Source organism: Mycotypha africana, assembly GCF_025528875.1.
Source record: "Mycotypha africana strain NRRL 2978 chromosome Unknown BDF20scaffold_8, whole genome shotgun sequence".
Taxonomy (NCBI): Eukaryota; Fungi; Mucoromycota; class Mucoromycetes; order Mucorales; family Mycotyphaceae; genus Mycotypha; species Mycotypha africana.
Genome location: NW_026515732.1, coordinates 751,634 through 768,830, shown reverse-complemented (window position 1 = coordinate 768,830; position 17,197 = coordinate 751,634). Strand labels below are relative to the sequence as shown.

The following is a 17,197-nucleotide window of genomic DNA, read 5'->3' as shown; positions in this document are numbered from 1 at the left end:
CTTTTTCCGCTTGATGGGAAAAAAAGATTGTATACTTTTACACTTTGAATTTGATCCACAATATCAGTAGAACAATCGAAGAGGCTTAAGCTTGAGTGTGCACAATCAAGACAAAAGAAAAAAAGAACCAGTCTTCGCGGGAAAGAATCTGGGTAAACTGCTGAAAGAGGGCATCGTTGTAGTGGTAGAGGCGCGCGGAGTATATTGTACGTTCACGTCCTCGCCAAGGCAACTGATTCACATCGCGGTCTCCACGGCGAGCCTATGGTGCCGCTCGTAGAATTTTGCCCATTGAGGATACAGGGCCTGAAATCTGAGGCAAGGTATTAACAGATAACGGACGCGGTATAATACGCTATGACCCATTGACTGTTGACGTGTCACAGAAACGACAAGCGGGCAAAAGCACAGAAACCAGTGAGGGGTGGGGGATATCAGCCCTTACAAAGTTATAGTCGCCAATCATACGGCGAATGAAAGCTCACAGGTCGAAATACAGGTGTCATTTTGATGTTATCGACAAGGAGAGAACCTGCAATATTATCCAGTCTAGCAAGGTGGCGATCGTTGGGAAGCAGATGGGACATTATGGTTGTAATTGTTAAAGTCGGTTTAAGAGAAAGAAGCAAGGAGAAAAGACCGAGTATGGCATTCGTTCATCTTTGCAATAAAAACAAAAAAAGAATAACTTATCATTTACAAAAGCTTTTTGGAGAACGATGAAAAAGTAAGAAAACAAAAATCACTGCTATTAATAACGAGTTATTGTGTTCGCATTCTATGAAATATGATGGAATTTATAGATGTACTAAAGTCATATAATACTCAGTGAGTTGAGGTTTCCGTAAAGAATAGGTCCCCTCTTTGGTAGATGATTACTCGTTTGCCCCTGAGCTGTCAGATCCAGAGCGATCAAGTAGCTCCACCTACCATGCACTATCTATCAATCACCTGTTGCGTATCTCAGATATTGTGAGAATGATGATAGATGTTAGCTAGGAAGAGATGTTCGTGTACATCCAAAAAAGTGATTTAGAGAGACTACACGCACTCTCTTTTTTTCGTGAATCAGATGTCATTTTATCTTTCACCGAGGTGGATCCTGTCAGTCAAGGCTGGAAATGATTTCGGAAACTGAAAAGAGAGGGAAAATTCTTTGACTACACGACTTGAGAGAATGAGCAAATGATTCGAGATGAGAATTTATTTGAATAGTAGGTCGTACTTTTACATAAAATAAAAAGGGTTATAAGGGGGGATAAAGGTCTATTTACACCAATTGTTGAAAAAAAGATTCGGTTTCTATTATATCAAAATAATAAACTATAAACATGATTTGAATTACTTGGATTCAGTGTTATTGTTGTTGGCATTGCTGTCAGTTTGTTGAGTGCCTTCGTTTTGGGCAGCACGGTTCTTGTAAACCATTTCGAAGAGCTTCAAAGAGCTCGTTTGAAGATCGTCAATCTTAGCCTTGAGATCTTCAGGCTTGATGGCAACGTCACCGGATTGAGCCTTCAAGGCTTCAGCACGGAGAGCATCAATCTTTTCCTTTAACTTATCAGCTTCGGCCTTATCAAGTTGCTCCTTGAAGTCATCCATAGCTCTTTCAGTTTCACTCATAACGGAGTCGGCACGGTTGGCCATTTCAATGGTATCACGACGTTGACGATCAGCTTCAGCATTAGCTTCGGCTTGTTGAATCATATTTTCGATTTCGTCGCTGCTCAAACCAGAAGAAGCGGCAATGGTCACTATCGAGCAAAATCAATCATCTGGGTCAAACTCTCGCTCTTACTGAAACCTACAACAACTCATATAACCTCAGCTAGATACTTACTTGATTGATCACGGCCAGTAGCCTTATCCTTAGCACTAACGTTGACAATACCATCAGCATCAATATCAAATTCTACTTGAATTTGAGGAACACCCTTAGGAGCAGGAGGAATACCGGTCTAAATAAAAAAGATGAATTAGTATATTAACCCCACATAATGATATCATGCTTTTATAAATATTTCCATCTTACCAAATTGAAATCACCCAAGAGCTTGTTATCGCGACAAAGTTCACGTTCACCTTGGAAGACACGGACGGAAACTTGAGTTTGGCCATCAGCGGCTGTGGAGAAAACTTGAGCCTTCTTGGTAGGAATGGTTGTGTTACGGTTGATCAAACGAGTAAAGACACCACCGAGAGTTTCGATACCCAAGGAAAGAGGAGTAACATCGAGCAATAAGATATCAGTAACGGAACCGGCAAGGACACCACCTTGAATGGCGGCACCGATAGCAACGGCTTCATCAGGATTGACAGACTTGGAGGGTTCCTTGCTGAAGACACTCTTAACGGTTTCAATAACCTTAGGCATACGTGACATACCACCGACCAAAATAACATCACTGACATCCTTATTAGAGATACCAGCATCCTTCATGGCCTTTTCACAAGGAGAAACAGTACGTTGAATAAGATCACCAACGAGGTTTTCATACTTGGCACGAGTTAACTTGGTGTTAATATGCTTGGGTCCAGTAGCATCGGCAGTGATGTAAGGCAAGTTGATATCGGTTTGAACAGTAGAAGACAATTCAATCTTGGCCTTTTCACAAGCTTCACGAATACGTTGAATAGCCATACGATCGCTGGAAAGATCAATACCGGATTCATTCTTGAACTCACTGACAACGTAACGGACGAGATGAGAATCGAAATCTTCACCACCAAGGGCGGTATCACCATTGGTAGACTTGACTTCAAAGACACCGTTTTGGATTTCCAAAATGGAAATATCGAAAGTACCACCACCTAAATCGTAAACAGCGATGGTAGAATCGCCAGACTTGTCAAGACCATAGGCCAAGGCAGCAGCCGTAGGTTCGTTGATGACACGCATGACGTCAAGACCGGCAATCTTACCGGCATCCTTAGTAGCTTGACGTTGAGCATCATTGAAGTAAGCAGGTACAGTGATGACAGCGTGCTTCACCTTCTTGCCAAGATAGCCTTCAGCAGTTTCCTTCATTTTACCCAAAACGAAAGCACCAATTTGCGAAGGAGAATACTTCTTACCGTTGGCTTCAACCCAAGCGTCACCATTGGAGTGAGGAATAATCTTGTAGGAGACAGCAGGGATATCAGCTTGGACGGCAGGGTCCTTGAACTGACGACCAATTAAACGCTTAGTAGCATAGACTGTGTTTTGAGAATTGACAACGGCCTATAAGGGGGGGGGAAATGTCAAGTCAGCTTTTCCTATCTCTATTTTTCACTTAAAAATTTCTATTTTCAAAAATGACTCATAGACTGATAGTACATCGGATACGTCGACAAATGCCACTTAGACCCCTTGTACATAGCTCATTCTAAAGTCTACACTATCGAAGAATAATTTACCTGACGCTTAGCGGCTTGGCCGACTAATAATTCGCCATCCTTGGTGAAGGCGACGACTGAGGGAGTTGTACGGGCACCTTCAGCGTTTTCAATAACTCTAGGGTTTTTACCTTCCATAACAGAAACACAAGAGTTAGTGGTACCTAAATCGATACCGATAACAGGACCATTGACGCCTTGGCTGTAGGCACGAGCAGTTGTAGAGATAGCACCGGTCTATTTTTTTTAATTGATACAACGATTTGTCAGCTGTCCGTCATTCACTTCATTCGTAATTTTTTCTTCTTCTTTGACTCATGCGTCGTGAATTGAGAGGATGCTAACTTACGTTACGCGCTAAGGTAGGGAAAAGACGTCTGTGGGCAACCTTTGACAAGTTGTACATGTTAAATTTGTTTCTTCAAGAAAAGGAAAGTACAAAGATTGGAGAAGAAAAGATGAGAAAAAAACGGGACTTTTTGGAAGGGTTCTTTATACGCCCAGGTACCTTTTCTCAGAAAATCTTTGCCGGGGTTGTAAATGGTCAAAGAAGAGAGGTCCCAATTTTTTTCTTTCACTTTCGCTCCGGTTCTTTTCAGATCTCACAGCAAACCACTCATAATAGAGGCGCTGTTTTCTGTTGAGCCAATACCGTTTGTAGTTAGTTAAAACTTGACACAACCAACCACGGTTAACATTTTGCTGCGTAAAAGAGCAAAAAAATACACTCTAACTTTTTCGGTATACAATAAATCAATTGTCTAAGCCATGACCGAATTATTTCGCAGTGAAATCCGGGGTTTTATGGGGGGAGGGGGGGGGGATAAACTATATGGTAAAGGAAATTGAACAGCGCAAGCAGCTGCATAAAGTAGGATTAAAGTAGGATGCTGAAAAAAGAAAAGAGCAGGGTTGGCGGCACAGTGGCTTTTCAGGAGTTTCTTTTCACTTACACCGATTGACATTTTCTGATGAAAATAGAGCTTTTATTTAATCTAATAGCTTGGATGATGAATAATTTAAAGGGGGTCTAAAGAAAAGCATGTTGCTCATTTAAATATATTCAGTTTTGGCTAATAAATCAGCAAAACGTGTAACTAAACGCTGCATGTCAGCAGAACGTTTAGAGCTTGTTTCTAAAACTTCAGCATGGTTAGCAATGACCTTCTCGCTATCTTCTTCTTTGTCCACTGTTGTGGATTGCCCCATTTCGCGCAATATCTCTAACTTGGCATCTTTACCCCTTGCTCTAACGACTGCATTTGTGATCAAACTGATACCCAAAACTTTCATACCAGCGTGTCGAGCAATGATAACTTCAGGTACAGTGGACATGCCAACAGCATCACCGCCTAAAGAAGCCAAAAATCGAGCTTCCACTCGAGTTTCGAAGCTTGGGCCAGAAACCATACAGTATACACCCTCACGGATATCTTCCTCTTTAATACCGATTTCAAAAGCTGCCTTAAAGGCTAATTTACGAAGGGCATATGTATAAGCGTCTGAAACAGCAGGGAAACGAGGGCCGAAAATATCAAGGTTTTCACCAAGAAGGGGATTGTTGCCCACCATACCGGGCAAATTGATATGATCATTGATAATGATAAAGTCTCCCACTTTGAGATTGTCTTGAAGACCACCAGCTGCATTGGTGACAATGAGATTTTTCACTCCCAACAATGCCATCACGCGTACAGGCAACGTAACTTGACGTAAGTTATGGCCTTCATAAAAGTGGAAACGACCGACCATAAAGACGGTGGGAACACGTGATTCACCCAAATGACCGAATACAAGTTTACCAGCATGACCAACAACTGATGTACATTATCAAATTAGCACGATGGATCAATAGCACATTGTTTGAATCAGAGAAAAGATCCGAGTAGTTTACCTGTGCTAGAGACAAAACCTGGAATGTCCTTATAGAGAAATTCAACACAGGTTGATTGATCGATAGTGTCAACTAATCCACCCAAACCAGATCCACAAATGATGCCAAGCTTTGGTTCCTGGAAATCGGCTGGTAATTTGGATTTCAAGTAATCAGCACTGTTTCTGTAGGTTTCTTCTGTTACAGTGGCCATTGTCAACACTCGTCTTTCTTGAGAAGAAGGAATAACAAATGTAAAAAAAAATTGAAGAGCGTTTTATTATAACAAAATCTTTTCGGTTATGTGTAACAACTGAAAAATATACAGTTTCTGTCTGAATGGCTGATTGTTAAATGCCCCCCTTAGAACTTTTTGGCCAATGAAAATGTTCCCTATTCTATAGATAACAGTATCGTACATGAGTAGTGATCAATTATATCAGTCATTGTAGGCTACAATGTAATACAAAATGTTTTTCCGGCGCTACTCTGTTCTAAGGAACCTGAATTACTCTGATAACCCTAACTATAACTCATGACCGTGACACCTCTTTGGGTAAATTGACGGTACGCAAAGGCAGTGGGAAAATGGATGGTATATGTTGCAGATATCAATAGAAGTATGAACTTCTCATGCGAGGCCAAAAAAAAAAAAAAGCCAATGGTGCCTTAAAGCATCTACTTCCCCCACTTCATTGTGAGCCTCCATTGTCAAAAAACTGCATCCTTTTCGGTTACGAATTACACAAAAGGGATGCATCCGTGTCTGTGCGGGTAAGAATTGATATTATCAGTTAACCAATGAAATTGCGACAAGTTCAAGCTTTAAGGGATCGGCCGACTTTCCCAACCTTTCCTAACCTTTCCCCCTTTTTACTTGATTGCAATTTGAAATGGTAAGCTGACATTGACAGATGTATGACAGTTCTCTGTAGACTCAACGCTTATTTAGGCTACTGCACCTACACTCCGTAAACGAAACCAACTTTACCATAACAGATCGATGAAGGGAACTGTTGCTGCTAAGGCGCAGGAGGTAAAGAAAGTCTTGCCTTTCTTCATGTCATATATATATATCACTCATTTTATTGTCATTTAGAAATCAAAGGCTGCTAATAAGCCCTCTTACCCTTATTGGGCTGTTATTCTTCTAATTTTTGCCCTGTTTGGTGGCAGTAAGTGTTAGGATGAGAATACAAAACTGACATTGCACATTCCAATGGTTAACATCTTTCTATGAACAGTTATCTTGCAGCTCATCGACTATTTCTTTTAATTTCAATTCGGTTTCACGGTGATCGATATCTGGACCACTTAAGGCTTCTATGTGGAGTCATTATATATCCCATCCACAGCATTTACATATTTAATCACAATAAAAAACTTCAGTTTCCCAAAAGCAAAATTGCAAAGTGCAGCTGTCAAATTTTCGGCCATTGAATCGCGCATATATAGGAAGCAATACACGGCATCCACATGATATTCATATAGCATGAGCAATGATAGATGACAGAATAGTGTTCACAATGTCTATGGAGCGCTCAGATGATTGTGATAGCGATTTCAAAAGACGAGTAGACATCGGCTAATTATTTCTACCTACCCCCAAAAGTGGTAGTATTGTTGCGATTAATTCCGCCTACAACAGTTTAACCATCGCCCTAACAGCCTGAATCATTTCAGTTGGTAAACAATGAAAGTAGAATGCAAACGATGACATATTAAACTTATCATAACTTGAAACAAAAAGTCTATTTTTTTAAAGTGCTCATGGCTGTATCACCTTCATTCCATGGTGAATTTTGAAGAAGGACTACTTTTTTTCTTTTTCTGTTCCACTAACAAAGCTTTTAAACCTTAGGTACAGATTTTTATTTGCTGCCTTCCTTTTCATTCTCTTCCATTCAGACTTACTGTTTGGTTTTTCAAAAAACTATGGTTCTTGTGGACTCAGTTAGCTCTTTGCCGGGCCATGTTGGCAATTTGACCGTGAAGGAAAATGATATGCTTAAGCAATTGTGGATCCGTCTCCTGGAATTATTCAAACAAAAAGGCACTGATATTAGGCCTAAGGAGAGCGACACCAACACGAAACAAGAAGACACGAAGAAAGGGGGAGGGTGGTTTTCCTCCAAGAAAACTACGAGCAACGTGGATAAAAATGTGGAAGTTTTCATTGGCACGACTATAAATTCTTCCATTATGTCTATGCCACTGGAAAAGGCTTTACCTTTGATTCCAGGCGACCAACTTCGCACCACATTTTGGAACATGGTAGCTACAGATAATCCGGACGCAGTCCTGCTACGTTTCTTACGTGCTCGTAAATGGGATTTAGAGGCCGCCTATCATATGCTCACGAATGCCCTCCGTTGGCGGTTGGTATTCCGTTTAGATGACATTACGGCGCTTGGTGAAAACGGTATGAGAGATGAATTAAACAGGTTACAGCCTGGACTCGGGGATTCATTTATTACGCAGCTTAACTCTGGTAAAGCTTATTTGGGAGGCCCTGATAAAGAAGGTCGAGGCATTTGGTATGTGGTTTTCCTTTAAAATGACAAACACAACAACATGGAAGTAATGGTTGCTTAATTCGGCCTTTGATAGTTTCATTAATGTTAATCTTCATCACAAGGAAGACCAAACGCCTGAAATCATCAAACTACTAACAATGTATATCATGGAAACATCCCGTGCCATTGTTCATCAACCAGTAGAATCAGCATGTATCGTTTTCAACATGGATGGTTTCACACTCAAAAATATGGTAAGGATATAAATGCAGCTGAGAAATCTGTGTGGGTCAGGAATTTTTGTTTGGGGTTGATATTGTATGTGTGAAAGATTGATATCCAAAGAATGCCCTGAAGAGATGAATGTGAAAAAAGTTAAAATGGTGTGTAACAATAGGCTGGTCATTTTCTTCTAACTTCAAAATTTCCTTTTTAATTGCCTCAATGGACACTTGGCACGCAAAGGACTTTGATTTTGTCAAATTCTTAGTGTCATGCTTTGAAGCTTATTACCCTGAGACATTAGGTTGCTGTTTGATTCATAAGGCGCCCTGGGTATTCTCTACCGTTTGGACATTAATCACACCGCTTTTAGATCCAGTGGTGGCAAGCAAGATTCATTTTACCAAAGATTGCAAAGAGTTGACCAACTATGTCGATATCACAGCCTTGCCTGGCAATATCACGGGTGAGAAAGACAAGAAAACCATGGATGAGGCCGTAAAAATAGATCCTGTAGCTCCAGGAAAGCTAGGTAAACCTGACACGCCTGCATATCACGAATACCAAGAAATGGTGAATGACTATGAGGATGAAACGAGCGAATGGGCCAAGACAAAATCAACTGATAATGACAACGTACAGAACACACGAAGAATAGAGTTAGCCAAACAATACCGGGTGACAAGGTTTAAGGCTGAATTAGATATGCGAGGCCCGACTAGCTATCAAGCCAAAGGATTGCTTACAGTCAGCCCAGACAATAGAGTCTTACTTAATTATGGGAGCGACGGTTGGACTCCCTTGGACATTACTGAGATGGTCTAAATTTTACAGAAAGTTATAGTCTGAGATAGGTGTCTTAACCTCTAATTGAAACTGAATGTACAACTAGACACACTATCATTCCCTTATTCATCAAGTATTCCCCCTTTTTCTACAATTCATCACTGCTAATTTAATTTTTAGAACTTATATAATCCACAAAATAGTTGTTACCTATTATTCATTACTCTTAACCCTTACATCACGACCGATAAATAGCTCCTCATGTCCGTTGCTATAAGATTGTCATTTCTTAAATTGAGAGCATACAATAGAACAACTTATTCGGGTGAATACGTCTATAGGACATAACAGGTCTGAACTATCAACCAAACTGCAAGATATACGGTACATAGTACATCAATTACCTATTTCACTACAAACCTTTATGTAAACTAATCAATGGTATTATGGGTGGAAAGTCTTGTTTTTTTCTCCAATCAAACATATCGCCTTACCAGTATGGTAATAGATAAGAGCAAACATTTCTGGCAGATAAGGCCTTTTAAATCTACTCTTTGAAGAGTGATAGCGTACTTGTGATTTCAGGCAAATTTTTATGCGCATGCATTTCCCTCATTGTTCAATTGCTGATACCGGACAGAATAAGAAAAGTGCAATACTTGATTCCAAGCCGCTCTCTTTCGCTTTTACTATTTGGACTGTTTCAACAGGAAGTTCCTCAAAGACGATGTTTTTTAAAAGTTTTTAAATCAATGAACTGCAAAGTAGAAATGGTGTGTCTTTCATTGAGAATCCTGTCCCCTTACATACTATACATGCTTATTAGTACATTTTGCTATCTATCTGATGGGAATTCGTGGTATCCTTCGTTAACGTTGTCCAAAAAGGTGGCAAGTGTACTTTTATTATCTGTATAGCTTATACATATAGTTGACTATAATATAAAAGCGCGAGAAGTATCGTATCTCAATCTTCTTCTATCTTCATCCTGCCCTTATATAGCCTGGTAATACTCTTGAGTAGAACACTTCCTGACATCTGTGCCTCCATGATACGAAACAAACGCACAGGGACATATGTGACTATTGATTTCCTCTTCGGTGAAGTCGGATATGCTCAATTGTACATTTCTAATAGTGCTACTGGTAGTCTTTCTAGCAAAGGCAATCCAACATGTGTATCCGTCCACAGTTGCTGAACATTTTGTTTTTAGCTGTAGGTAAATTAATGAACTCTTCAATGCTAAGACAGCAATATAACATATTTGAATTAGCCCTTCCAGTTAAAAATAGACTAATTCTAGAAGCTTACCCTACTATTTTGAATATTGTGAAGTTAAAGTATCGAAACACCTTGAAATGTAGTCAATTTCTGTTTCGTAGTCCAGTTTAATCAAACGAACATACGGAAAGAAGTGATGAAGGTTTTGAGAATCCAGTTTTATGAACCAGAACCAATCCTGTCAGCCAGTCTGGTATCCCCTTTAAGCTTGTTCACGTAAAACACTACAGCAGCCGAGTCTTTACCCTTTTTTTCCATCCCTATAATGCATGTTTGATATGGGTAAGGCAAAAAGCAAACATTGTAAACAACTTATATACTCACCAACGAAAGGAGATGGTCTTTGTGATATTACCAAAATATTTGAACAAAGGAACAATATTTTCGATAAATCGTGCGCTTATCATTGATAGGTGTTGGTGTAATCCTTTCACAGCTGATAGCATAATCAATGAGAGCAAACTTCATGAACTTGTTAAACAAGTTTTGTTCGTATGTAGATTAGCCAGTTTGTCAATAAGTTCACCCTCATCCAACGCTAAGAATTCTTTTAGAAAGGTAAAGGCTCCTGGGATAGATTTTAGAGACTGATTACTATCATGATTTGCATTGATCTTATTGAATTCATCAAGTACCTCTTTGCTGGCGAGAGTTCTGTTAACACTGAAACAAACATCTGTTTTCTGTATTATTAAAGAGAGACTATCATCATCAATCGTTGGTGTTGACGTGGTTGGTGAAATAACTATAGTACTCGAGTACGTACAACCAGATACATTCTACCACGGTCTATCTATATTGCATCTGATGTAGGTTATGTACAACATATAATGAAATACAGGCCTAAATATAATAATCACTCATTCAGCATCTGAACCTGAAACTAGTGACTAGCATCCTCAAATAATATATCTCCCATCAGACCTTACAGTGTAAATAATCTTTCTACTATATCTGAAGAATAAAAAAGACACTTAAGCTCATCGTCATCGACTTACCACAATTGTCCATTTTTAAATAAGCAAACACAACACTACTACCAAAGTTAATGGTAACTTGCGATCTTTGTGCGCGTTGTCACTGTTTCTCATCGAACAATCTTCGACGCTGTATGGACATACCTATGCAAATGACCCAAATATTCAACCATACTGCCAAGGTTGTCTTGAAGACCACGCACAACAAGAATCAAACTTTGCGGGATCTATCGACGTGATTTGTTCGAGCAGCGAAGAATTTTACGGAAAATTGAGACGGTAATCGAGGCATTCCAGTAACATCGAAAGGCAAAAGCTTGATCAACCGCGGGTTGGTATACAATGCATCTGTAAAAAGAAAATTTTCAACACAGGATGAATCGGACTCATCTCTGGAACCTTTGTCAGAACATCGATTTACGAATACAATAACAGACGCAACATCTGCCAAAGACGATGATTTTGCGTTTTGTTTTAAACTACAAAAAAGAGTTGGTCGGTAGATTGAACTGGAAACAATGCTTGCAAGAATCCCAGGAAAAAACTTGTGCAAGCGATTCACATTTAGACAAACTCTTCGTTCCTTTTTCCATAACCTCGTCAAAAAGTACCATCAATAAATAGCCAACATATAAATACTACGGATGCTACAGATACTTTTTTTTTATTTTCTTAAATTCATATGACATTTATTCAATAAAGACGGATCAGAAATAAAAGATTAGGAAAGATATATATGTTATAGGAAAAAAAGGCCTAATTGATGGGTAAAATCTGATAGTATAGACGTGCCTCAGCTAGGAGGTACGGACACTACAGATACTAGAGATACTACGGAGCGATGGTTCTTGCGCGATAGTAGCATGCTAAGTAGAATAAAGAAGATGTGTCAAAAACAAGATTTTATTTCAATCCGTTTGTTTAATAGAGAGAAATAAGGAAGTAAAAGAAACAAAGAAGAAGGAAATGAGGAAGCATCGTAAGCAGCAGCAAACAAAATCAGTGAAAGCTATGTGAAGAACGTTTACTAACAGAAACCAAACAACAAACAACCAATATAAAGCTATTGTCTTTATAAACCTTCATGAGAGATTGCTAGAAAGCTCCTGCCAAGCATGGGGTGCTACAAGTACAAACGCCTCTTGACTCGCATGTGTCTATGCCAGCAGGGTTTACTCAATCCAAATTCATCTGTAAAACTCTCCTTGGCTTTCTTGCAAAAGAGAAGTTGTATCCTTGCAACATTGAATGACTCGATCAAAATCTGTGGAGATAGATTGCATGGTGTATGGAACGTTTCTGAGCAATCTCCTCGTATGATCGTAGGCGGGGCTATTTTTCTTGCCAGTTTCCCTGCCAATTTACGCATAATTGACTGGGTACCTGTAGAGTATGCTTCATGCTTGTAGACAGAATACGATGGTTGCTTTTAACAGTCAACAGGATTACGCCTAACATATTGTTGATCCCAGCCGCACAACTTGGACGAAAGTTTTAAAGGCTGCCAAGGAAGGCGGCTTGAATTTCAAGACTGTGAGTCCAACAAATTGTTTAAAGCAAGAAGTTTAGCAATGTGGTAATACAAACAATCCACCTTATCTACTGTTACATTACTATAAGAATCCAATGCTCACAAGAAATCAGTAGTGTTATTATGCCGATTGGGAATTTTGTTCAGTTTAGTGAAAATGGTCATTTTGTCTTAATGATACGCCCATATTTAAGGCTTAATTATTCAGAAAGGGGTTTTCAACGTATTGGCGTAGAGTCTAGTTCGCTTGATATGTTTATTAAGATAATGGCCCACTTTTATCGATGGCTCGATAAAGTTTAAGGATAATGGAAATCATCTATCGATTTGTCACACGTGTTTCGTTCCCCAGCGATTACGTGGATTTTACAGTTTCATGTTCAACAAGTGTTTGAATACAATAGCGACATGAAAGCTCTTAACTGGTCATTCAGGGAAAAAAGTAACTCTTTGGCTTTATTCAAGTGTTCTGACTTTAACTGCTGCAATCGAATGGAAATGTAATGATATGATAAAGGTTTAAATAGGTAACGAAGATGAGATGACAGGGAGTAGAAAGGAAAGATTATTTAAGGGAATAATGGAAAATCATCAAAGCCGATATCATCATTATTGCCGCTTAAATCTTGAAATGTGAGCGTAGGCGAAGGTGGAGGAGAGGTAAGATATCTTTCTGTATTGGAAGAGTTGAGGTACATAAAATCGTCAAATTCGGCAAAGAGCTCATTGTCTCTTAGTAAAAGGTTTGAATTGATATCTGTTGCTGTGGCTCTATCTTCGTCAACATCAACACCTTCAAACATTGTCATTACTGAATTTACAGAAGAAGAGGCAGAGGTTGGAATGGGACCAAAAAGGGAATCAGTTTCTCCTATTGAATTACTTTGCTGTTGCTGTTGTTCAATATAATTATTGCGATTGTTATTATTGTGACTATACGGTTGGAAACGTTTCTTTGTAATGGTTTTTCTTTTTAGTTTATGAGTGGAGGAATTTGTTAATTGTTGCTCTGAAGAAGAGAACAACCCTTCTTCCACGGTTGAGCTGGATAGAACATGGTCTGTTGTTTTACGCCTATGGCGATGATGGTTTTCTGTTGAGGTTGGGAGTAGGCAACTGTATTCATGATTATCAAATTGATTAAACGGAACTGTTAGACCTTCTTTAGATTGAATTTCTTGCTTTCTAAGAAAACCCTTTTATCGAGACTGAAAAGGGTTCAAAAAATCCTTTTGTCTGTTTGTCGACGACGCTGCTGCTGTGATGAAGAAAAGTGAGGGGTGAGGAAAGTATCACCGTTTCGACTTTTTCTTTTGAGTATTTCCCTTTGAACTTGAAGGTAAAGGCAGTGATTCTGTTTTCTTCTCCTTATTTGTTAGTTATACAGAATAACAAAATAAGAAAAAAAGACTATTGAAATTTGTGGAGATTTCCTTTCTCTTTCAGTAAAGTTGAAAAGAAATTGAAGCAGTATGTGCCTATTGAATTTGAATAAACAACGTTTTAGGGATAAAGAAGAAAAAAGAAGAAAAAACAAAAGGAAGAGAAACCAAAAAATTCTTTTTTATCAAACTCCGACGAAATTGAGAATCATAGTTCTTTTGATTGGGTGGAGAAACGATGTGCCACGGGTAAGGAAATTCACATTGCTTAATTGCGCGAGATGGACAGTTGATCCAGTAAATTATGTCCGGACGTTAACTGGATCCAACTAGAAAATGAGTAATTGTGAGTGACTTTTTTATTCAGTTGTTGGTTGATCTTTATCAAATGACCGTGATCCCCTCTATAGTGATCTTCACTTCAGTTATATCCTGATCTTCTTCTATAGACCAGAGTAAAATCCAATATTGGTTATGAATGGAAGCTGCTTGCCACGTTCCGACGCTGACAGTTATTCTAGAGGTAAGTTCTGTATCATCGGTGGCTACTGCTGTCACTGGGAAATAACAGCTAGGAACATATATTTCTGTTGGTCCATGTGTCGTCGACTTGTATTCAAAACTATACTCAAATGACGCACATATTTTTTCTGTGGGCGAAACAAAATTAATATTTAACGGATAGCCAGCTGTGAGGTAAGGATGAGGCCTATGCAAACTGATCAAGTTACGGACATTTGACTCCTGTTGATATTGTTGTAGTAAGCCTTGGAGAGAGTCTGTACTCATGTTTGCTGTCACGGATAAGTCAGCATCCTTTGAAATGGTCTTTACATTTCCTGACGGAAGTGTAGCTATCAGTGTGCGACTTGAGTCGGTTGTCGTTGACGAAGAAATAATAGTATCGTTGGTGACAGCTACTGATACATCAGCATACGGAGATTTTACGAATGAGTTTGTTTGCTTTGTTATCACTGATGCGTCGTCTGTTGACTTATTGTTATCAGAGCTTTGGAAAATACTAAGATCTTCGCCGTTCCATAAGTCACCCCACTCAGCACTGTTGTCAGGCATGTAATTCCATAAGGTGAAGTTCAACAAATTCTTCTCTAGAGCGTTTATATTAGCATCGAAAGCTTTATTCTGATCTGACTGAGGACTGCCAATCGCATTTTGACTATCTGTTAATGTATCTGTATTAGAGCTACCGAGGAGCGACAGTATCCAATACCAGAAAGACGAGACATGAGAAAGCGTTGTGGTAGTTGATTTTTCCATGTCGTAAGGTATACCAATTTCACCGATCACACAAGGATAATCGCCTACAATTTCAATGCTTTCTTTTCGTATAGTTTCCAATTGATCTACGAAACATTGTCGTATCGCCTTTTCGCCTACTCTCAGAGCACGCAAGAACCGCAAGGGCCCTGAACCATACTTTCCACGACTCAAATTGATGTAGTCCACGTTGTAGTTACACCACTTCTTTTTAATCAGTGTCAGTCCATCGTACCAATGAGGAGCATACACGACCCTGTTCAAGTTTGCTGGTAATTTGGGTGGTGCTTCTAAAACGGGAGGCTGAACAAACAAGATAGCATTTTCATGAATATGACGAATGGCTCGTTCATAAGCCAATAGATGGTCAGTCCAAAAATCGTTATAATGGGTGGGTTGTCCTGTCTTAGGATGCTTAACAAAGTAATCCGGTCTAAGCAAATCTTGATGAGAAGGGTCCCACACACCATGCGTAGCCCAAACACAACCGGCTGGCCAAATGTTAAAGTCTCTTTCCCACCGAAAAGTGGCATAGGCTTCTTTTACTTCTTGGTCAGTCATCCAAGCTGTCATGTCTGGCTTCACCCAAACGTCCTTCGTCTTTCTAGGCCCATTCCACTTGAGTTCCCAAAAACCTACTTGTGCCTCAAAACCTGCACCTAATAGCATGCCTTGAAAAGCGGTAGGTGTAAGCCCTTTTTTGAAATCAACATCATCTTTACTTATCTCACTCAAGTTGGGTACTGATAAATAGCCCTTGCCAGGCTCGTTCATGGTGTCATAACCAATGACAACGGTATCTTCAAGATGGTTGTCATGGATACGCTTTGCTAACTGCGTCAAACTGCTCAAGTAATGGTCTTGTAGGTAATCTTGAATGTTGACACCGTTGACAATACATTTTGGTGCATAAGTTCGACCAGCGTAAAATAGAGTGAATAAAGTGGCAGCAGCTAATTTATTGTAGTTCGTATTCCAAATCATCTTTGGAAAGTTCTCTGGCGGTGAATATAGATTATGTACGATGGCCGCATTGGTTTGAGGAAAATGCAAAGGGTTAAGACCTGCCAATGCAAGCGTCCATCCAGGATGCCCTGAGCCACCACAATGGCGCGACCACTATGTTTTACTTTATTGTGTGAGAATATGGCATAACGCTCGAATCATGTTACTCTGAACAACAGTCGTTATAGTAGTCAAGAATCGCAGATAAACAACTTTACCGTATCTTGATGAGGATCAATGTAGACTTGAAGCCTATACTCCTCACATTTTTTCAAAACCTGAACCACATAATCCAGATAATCCTCATCGTAAATACCACTATAATAGACACAAAAAAAAAAGTGTTGTATATTTAACTTGATCCTTTTCTTCCCCCTTCTATTTCAAAAGGAACAGACAAAAAAAAAAAAAGAAAGAGATGGAATAGAAAAACCTTACGGGCCCTCATGTTCAATTGCTTCCCATGTCACAATGAACCGGAGTAGATTGAAGCCAAGATTGACTAATCGCTGTAAATGCTCATCGGCATCAGATAATGGAAATGGACGACCAACAAAGGTAACATGACGATCATAGTCAACCCAAAAACTCTCACGTTTATGAGAGGGTATGCCAACAGGTAATTTCGTATTAGGACTCAAATTCACACCTCTGAATAGAAGAGTGCGATTTGTATCAGGCTCAGTAAACCAGCGACCCTTGATGCCTATCCCCATAGTAGAGTAGTTTTGGATATAGTAAACCAACAAGAAAGAAAAGAAGTAAAATAAACGAGAATAAGGAAAAGACGCATTTTGAATTTAAAATTATGCAGATGTTCCCTTATGTAATCAGCAAGCGAAAGCTAATTTTTCTGCACGTTTGTGATTGAGTCACTTTGACTAAACCACTGGTGACCTTTTACTCAGACTCGTATCACATAATATTGGAGCTTTCAGCTAGCTGTAGGTCAATGAAGCGGTATCATT

At 39.4% G+C, this 17,197-nt stretch overlaps 6 protein-coding genes across 6 annotated transcripts; 3 read left to right on the top strand and 3 right to left on the bottom strand.

Annotated features, from left to right (window-relative positions):
- Window positions 1–1,341: 1,341 nt before the first annotated feature.
- On the bottom strand, window positions 1,342–5,465 carry BDF20DRAFT_907044 (hsp7-like protein; the record flags this gene model as incomplete). The annotated part of the gene is made up of 8 exons (XM_053083338.1): window positions 1,342–1,754; window positions 1,841–1,958; window positions 2,033–3,223; window positions 3,400–3,615; window positions 3,728–3,797; window position 4,107; window positions 4,470–5,195; window positions 5,273–5,465. 8 exons carry the CDS (start codon window positions 5,463–5,465, stop codon window positions 1,342–1,344), a joined length of 2,928 nt encoding a protein of 975 aa, XP_052934111.1.
- Window positions 5,466–5,786: 321 nt separating this feature from the next.
- On the top strand, window positions 5,787–6,527 carry BDF20DRAFT_914889 (uncharacterized protein; the record flags this gene model as incomplete). The annotated part of the gene is made up of 4 exons (XM_053084242.1): window positions 5,787–5,807; window positions 6,204–6,287; window positions 6,351–6,426; window positions 6,496–6,527. 4 exons carry the CDS (start codon window positions 5,787–5,789, stop codon window positions 6,525–6,527), a joined length of 213 nt encoding a protein of 70 aa, XP_052934110.1.
- A 659-nt stretch (window positions 6,528–7,186) lies between these two features.
- On the top strand, window positions 7,187–8,814 carry BDF20DRAFT_824268 (CRAL-TRIO domain-containing protein; the record flags this gene model as incomplete). Its single annotated transcript, XM_053077875.1, has 3 exons — window positions 7,187–7,788; window positions 7,862–8,021; window positions 8,233–8,814. 3 exons carry the CDS (start codon window positions 7,187–7,189, stop codon window positions 8,812–8,814), a joined length of 1,344 nt encoding a protein of 447 aa, XP_052934109.1.
- Window positions 8,815–11,786: 2,972 nt separating this feature from the next.
- BDF20DRAFT_882406 (uncharacterized protein) lies at window positions 11,787–12,775 on the top strand. The gene has a single exon (XM_053081722.1). The coding sequence runs from the start codon at window positions 12,149–12,151 to the stop codon at window positions 12,440–12,442; it is 294 nt and encodes a 97-aa protein (XP_052934108.1). The 5' UTR covers window positions 11,787–12,148; the 3' UTR covers window positions 12,443–12,775.
- A 358-nt stretch (window positions 12,776–13,133) lies between these two features.
- BDF20DRAFT_837390 (uncharacterized protein) lies at window positions 13,134–13,690 on the bottom strand (the record flags this gene model as incomplete). The annotated part of the gene is made up of 2 exons (XM_053079047.1): window positions 13,134–13,533; window positions 13,602–13,690. 2 exons carry the CDS (start codon window positions 13,688–13,690, stop codon window positions 13,134–13,136), a joined length of 489 nt encoding a protein of 162 aa, XP_052934107.1.
- Window positions 13,691–14,330: 640 nt separating this feature from the next.
- On the bottom strand, window positions 14,331–17,004 carry BDF20DRAFT_977822 (glycoside hydrolase superfamily; the record flags this gene model as incomplete). Its single annotated transcript, XM_053085092.1, has 4 exons — window positions 16,668–17,004; window positions 16,448–16,547; window positions 14,836–16,343; window positions 14,331–14,730 (listed from the first exon to the last, which is right to left on the bottom strand). Exons 1-4 carry the CDS (start codon window positions 16,943–16,945, stop codon window positions 14,331–14,333), a joined length of 2,286 nt encoding a protein of 761 aa, XP_052934106.1. The 5' UTR covers window positions 16,946–17,004.
- Between the last annotated feature and the right edge of the window lie 193 nt (window positions 17,005–17,197).

Coding starts and splice junctions, on each gene's coding strand:
- BDF20DRAFT_882406 (XM_053081722.1), top strand. CDS start 12,149: ATGGGGTGCTACAAGTACAAACGCCTCTTGACTCGCATGTGTCTATGC.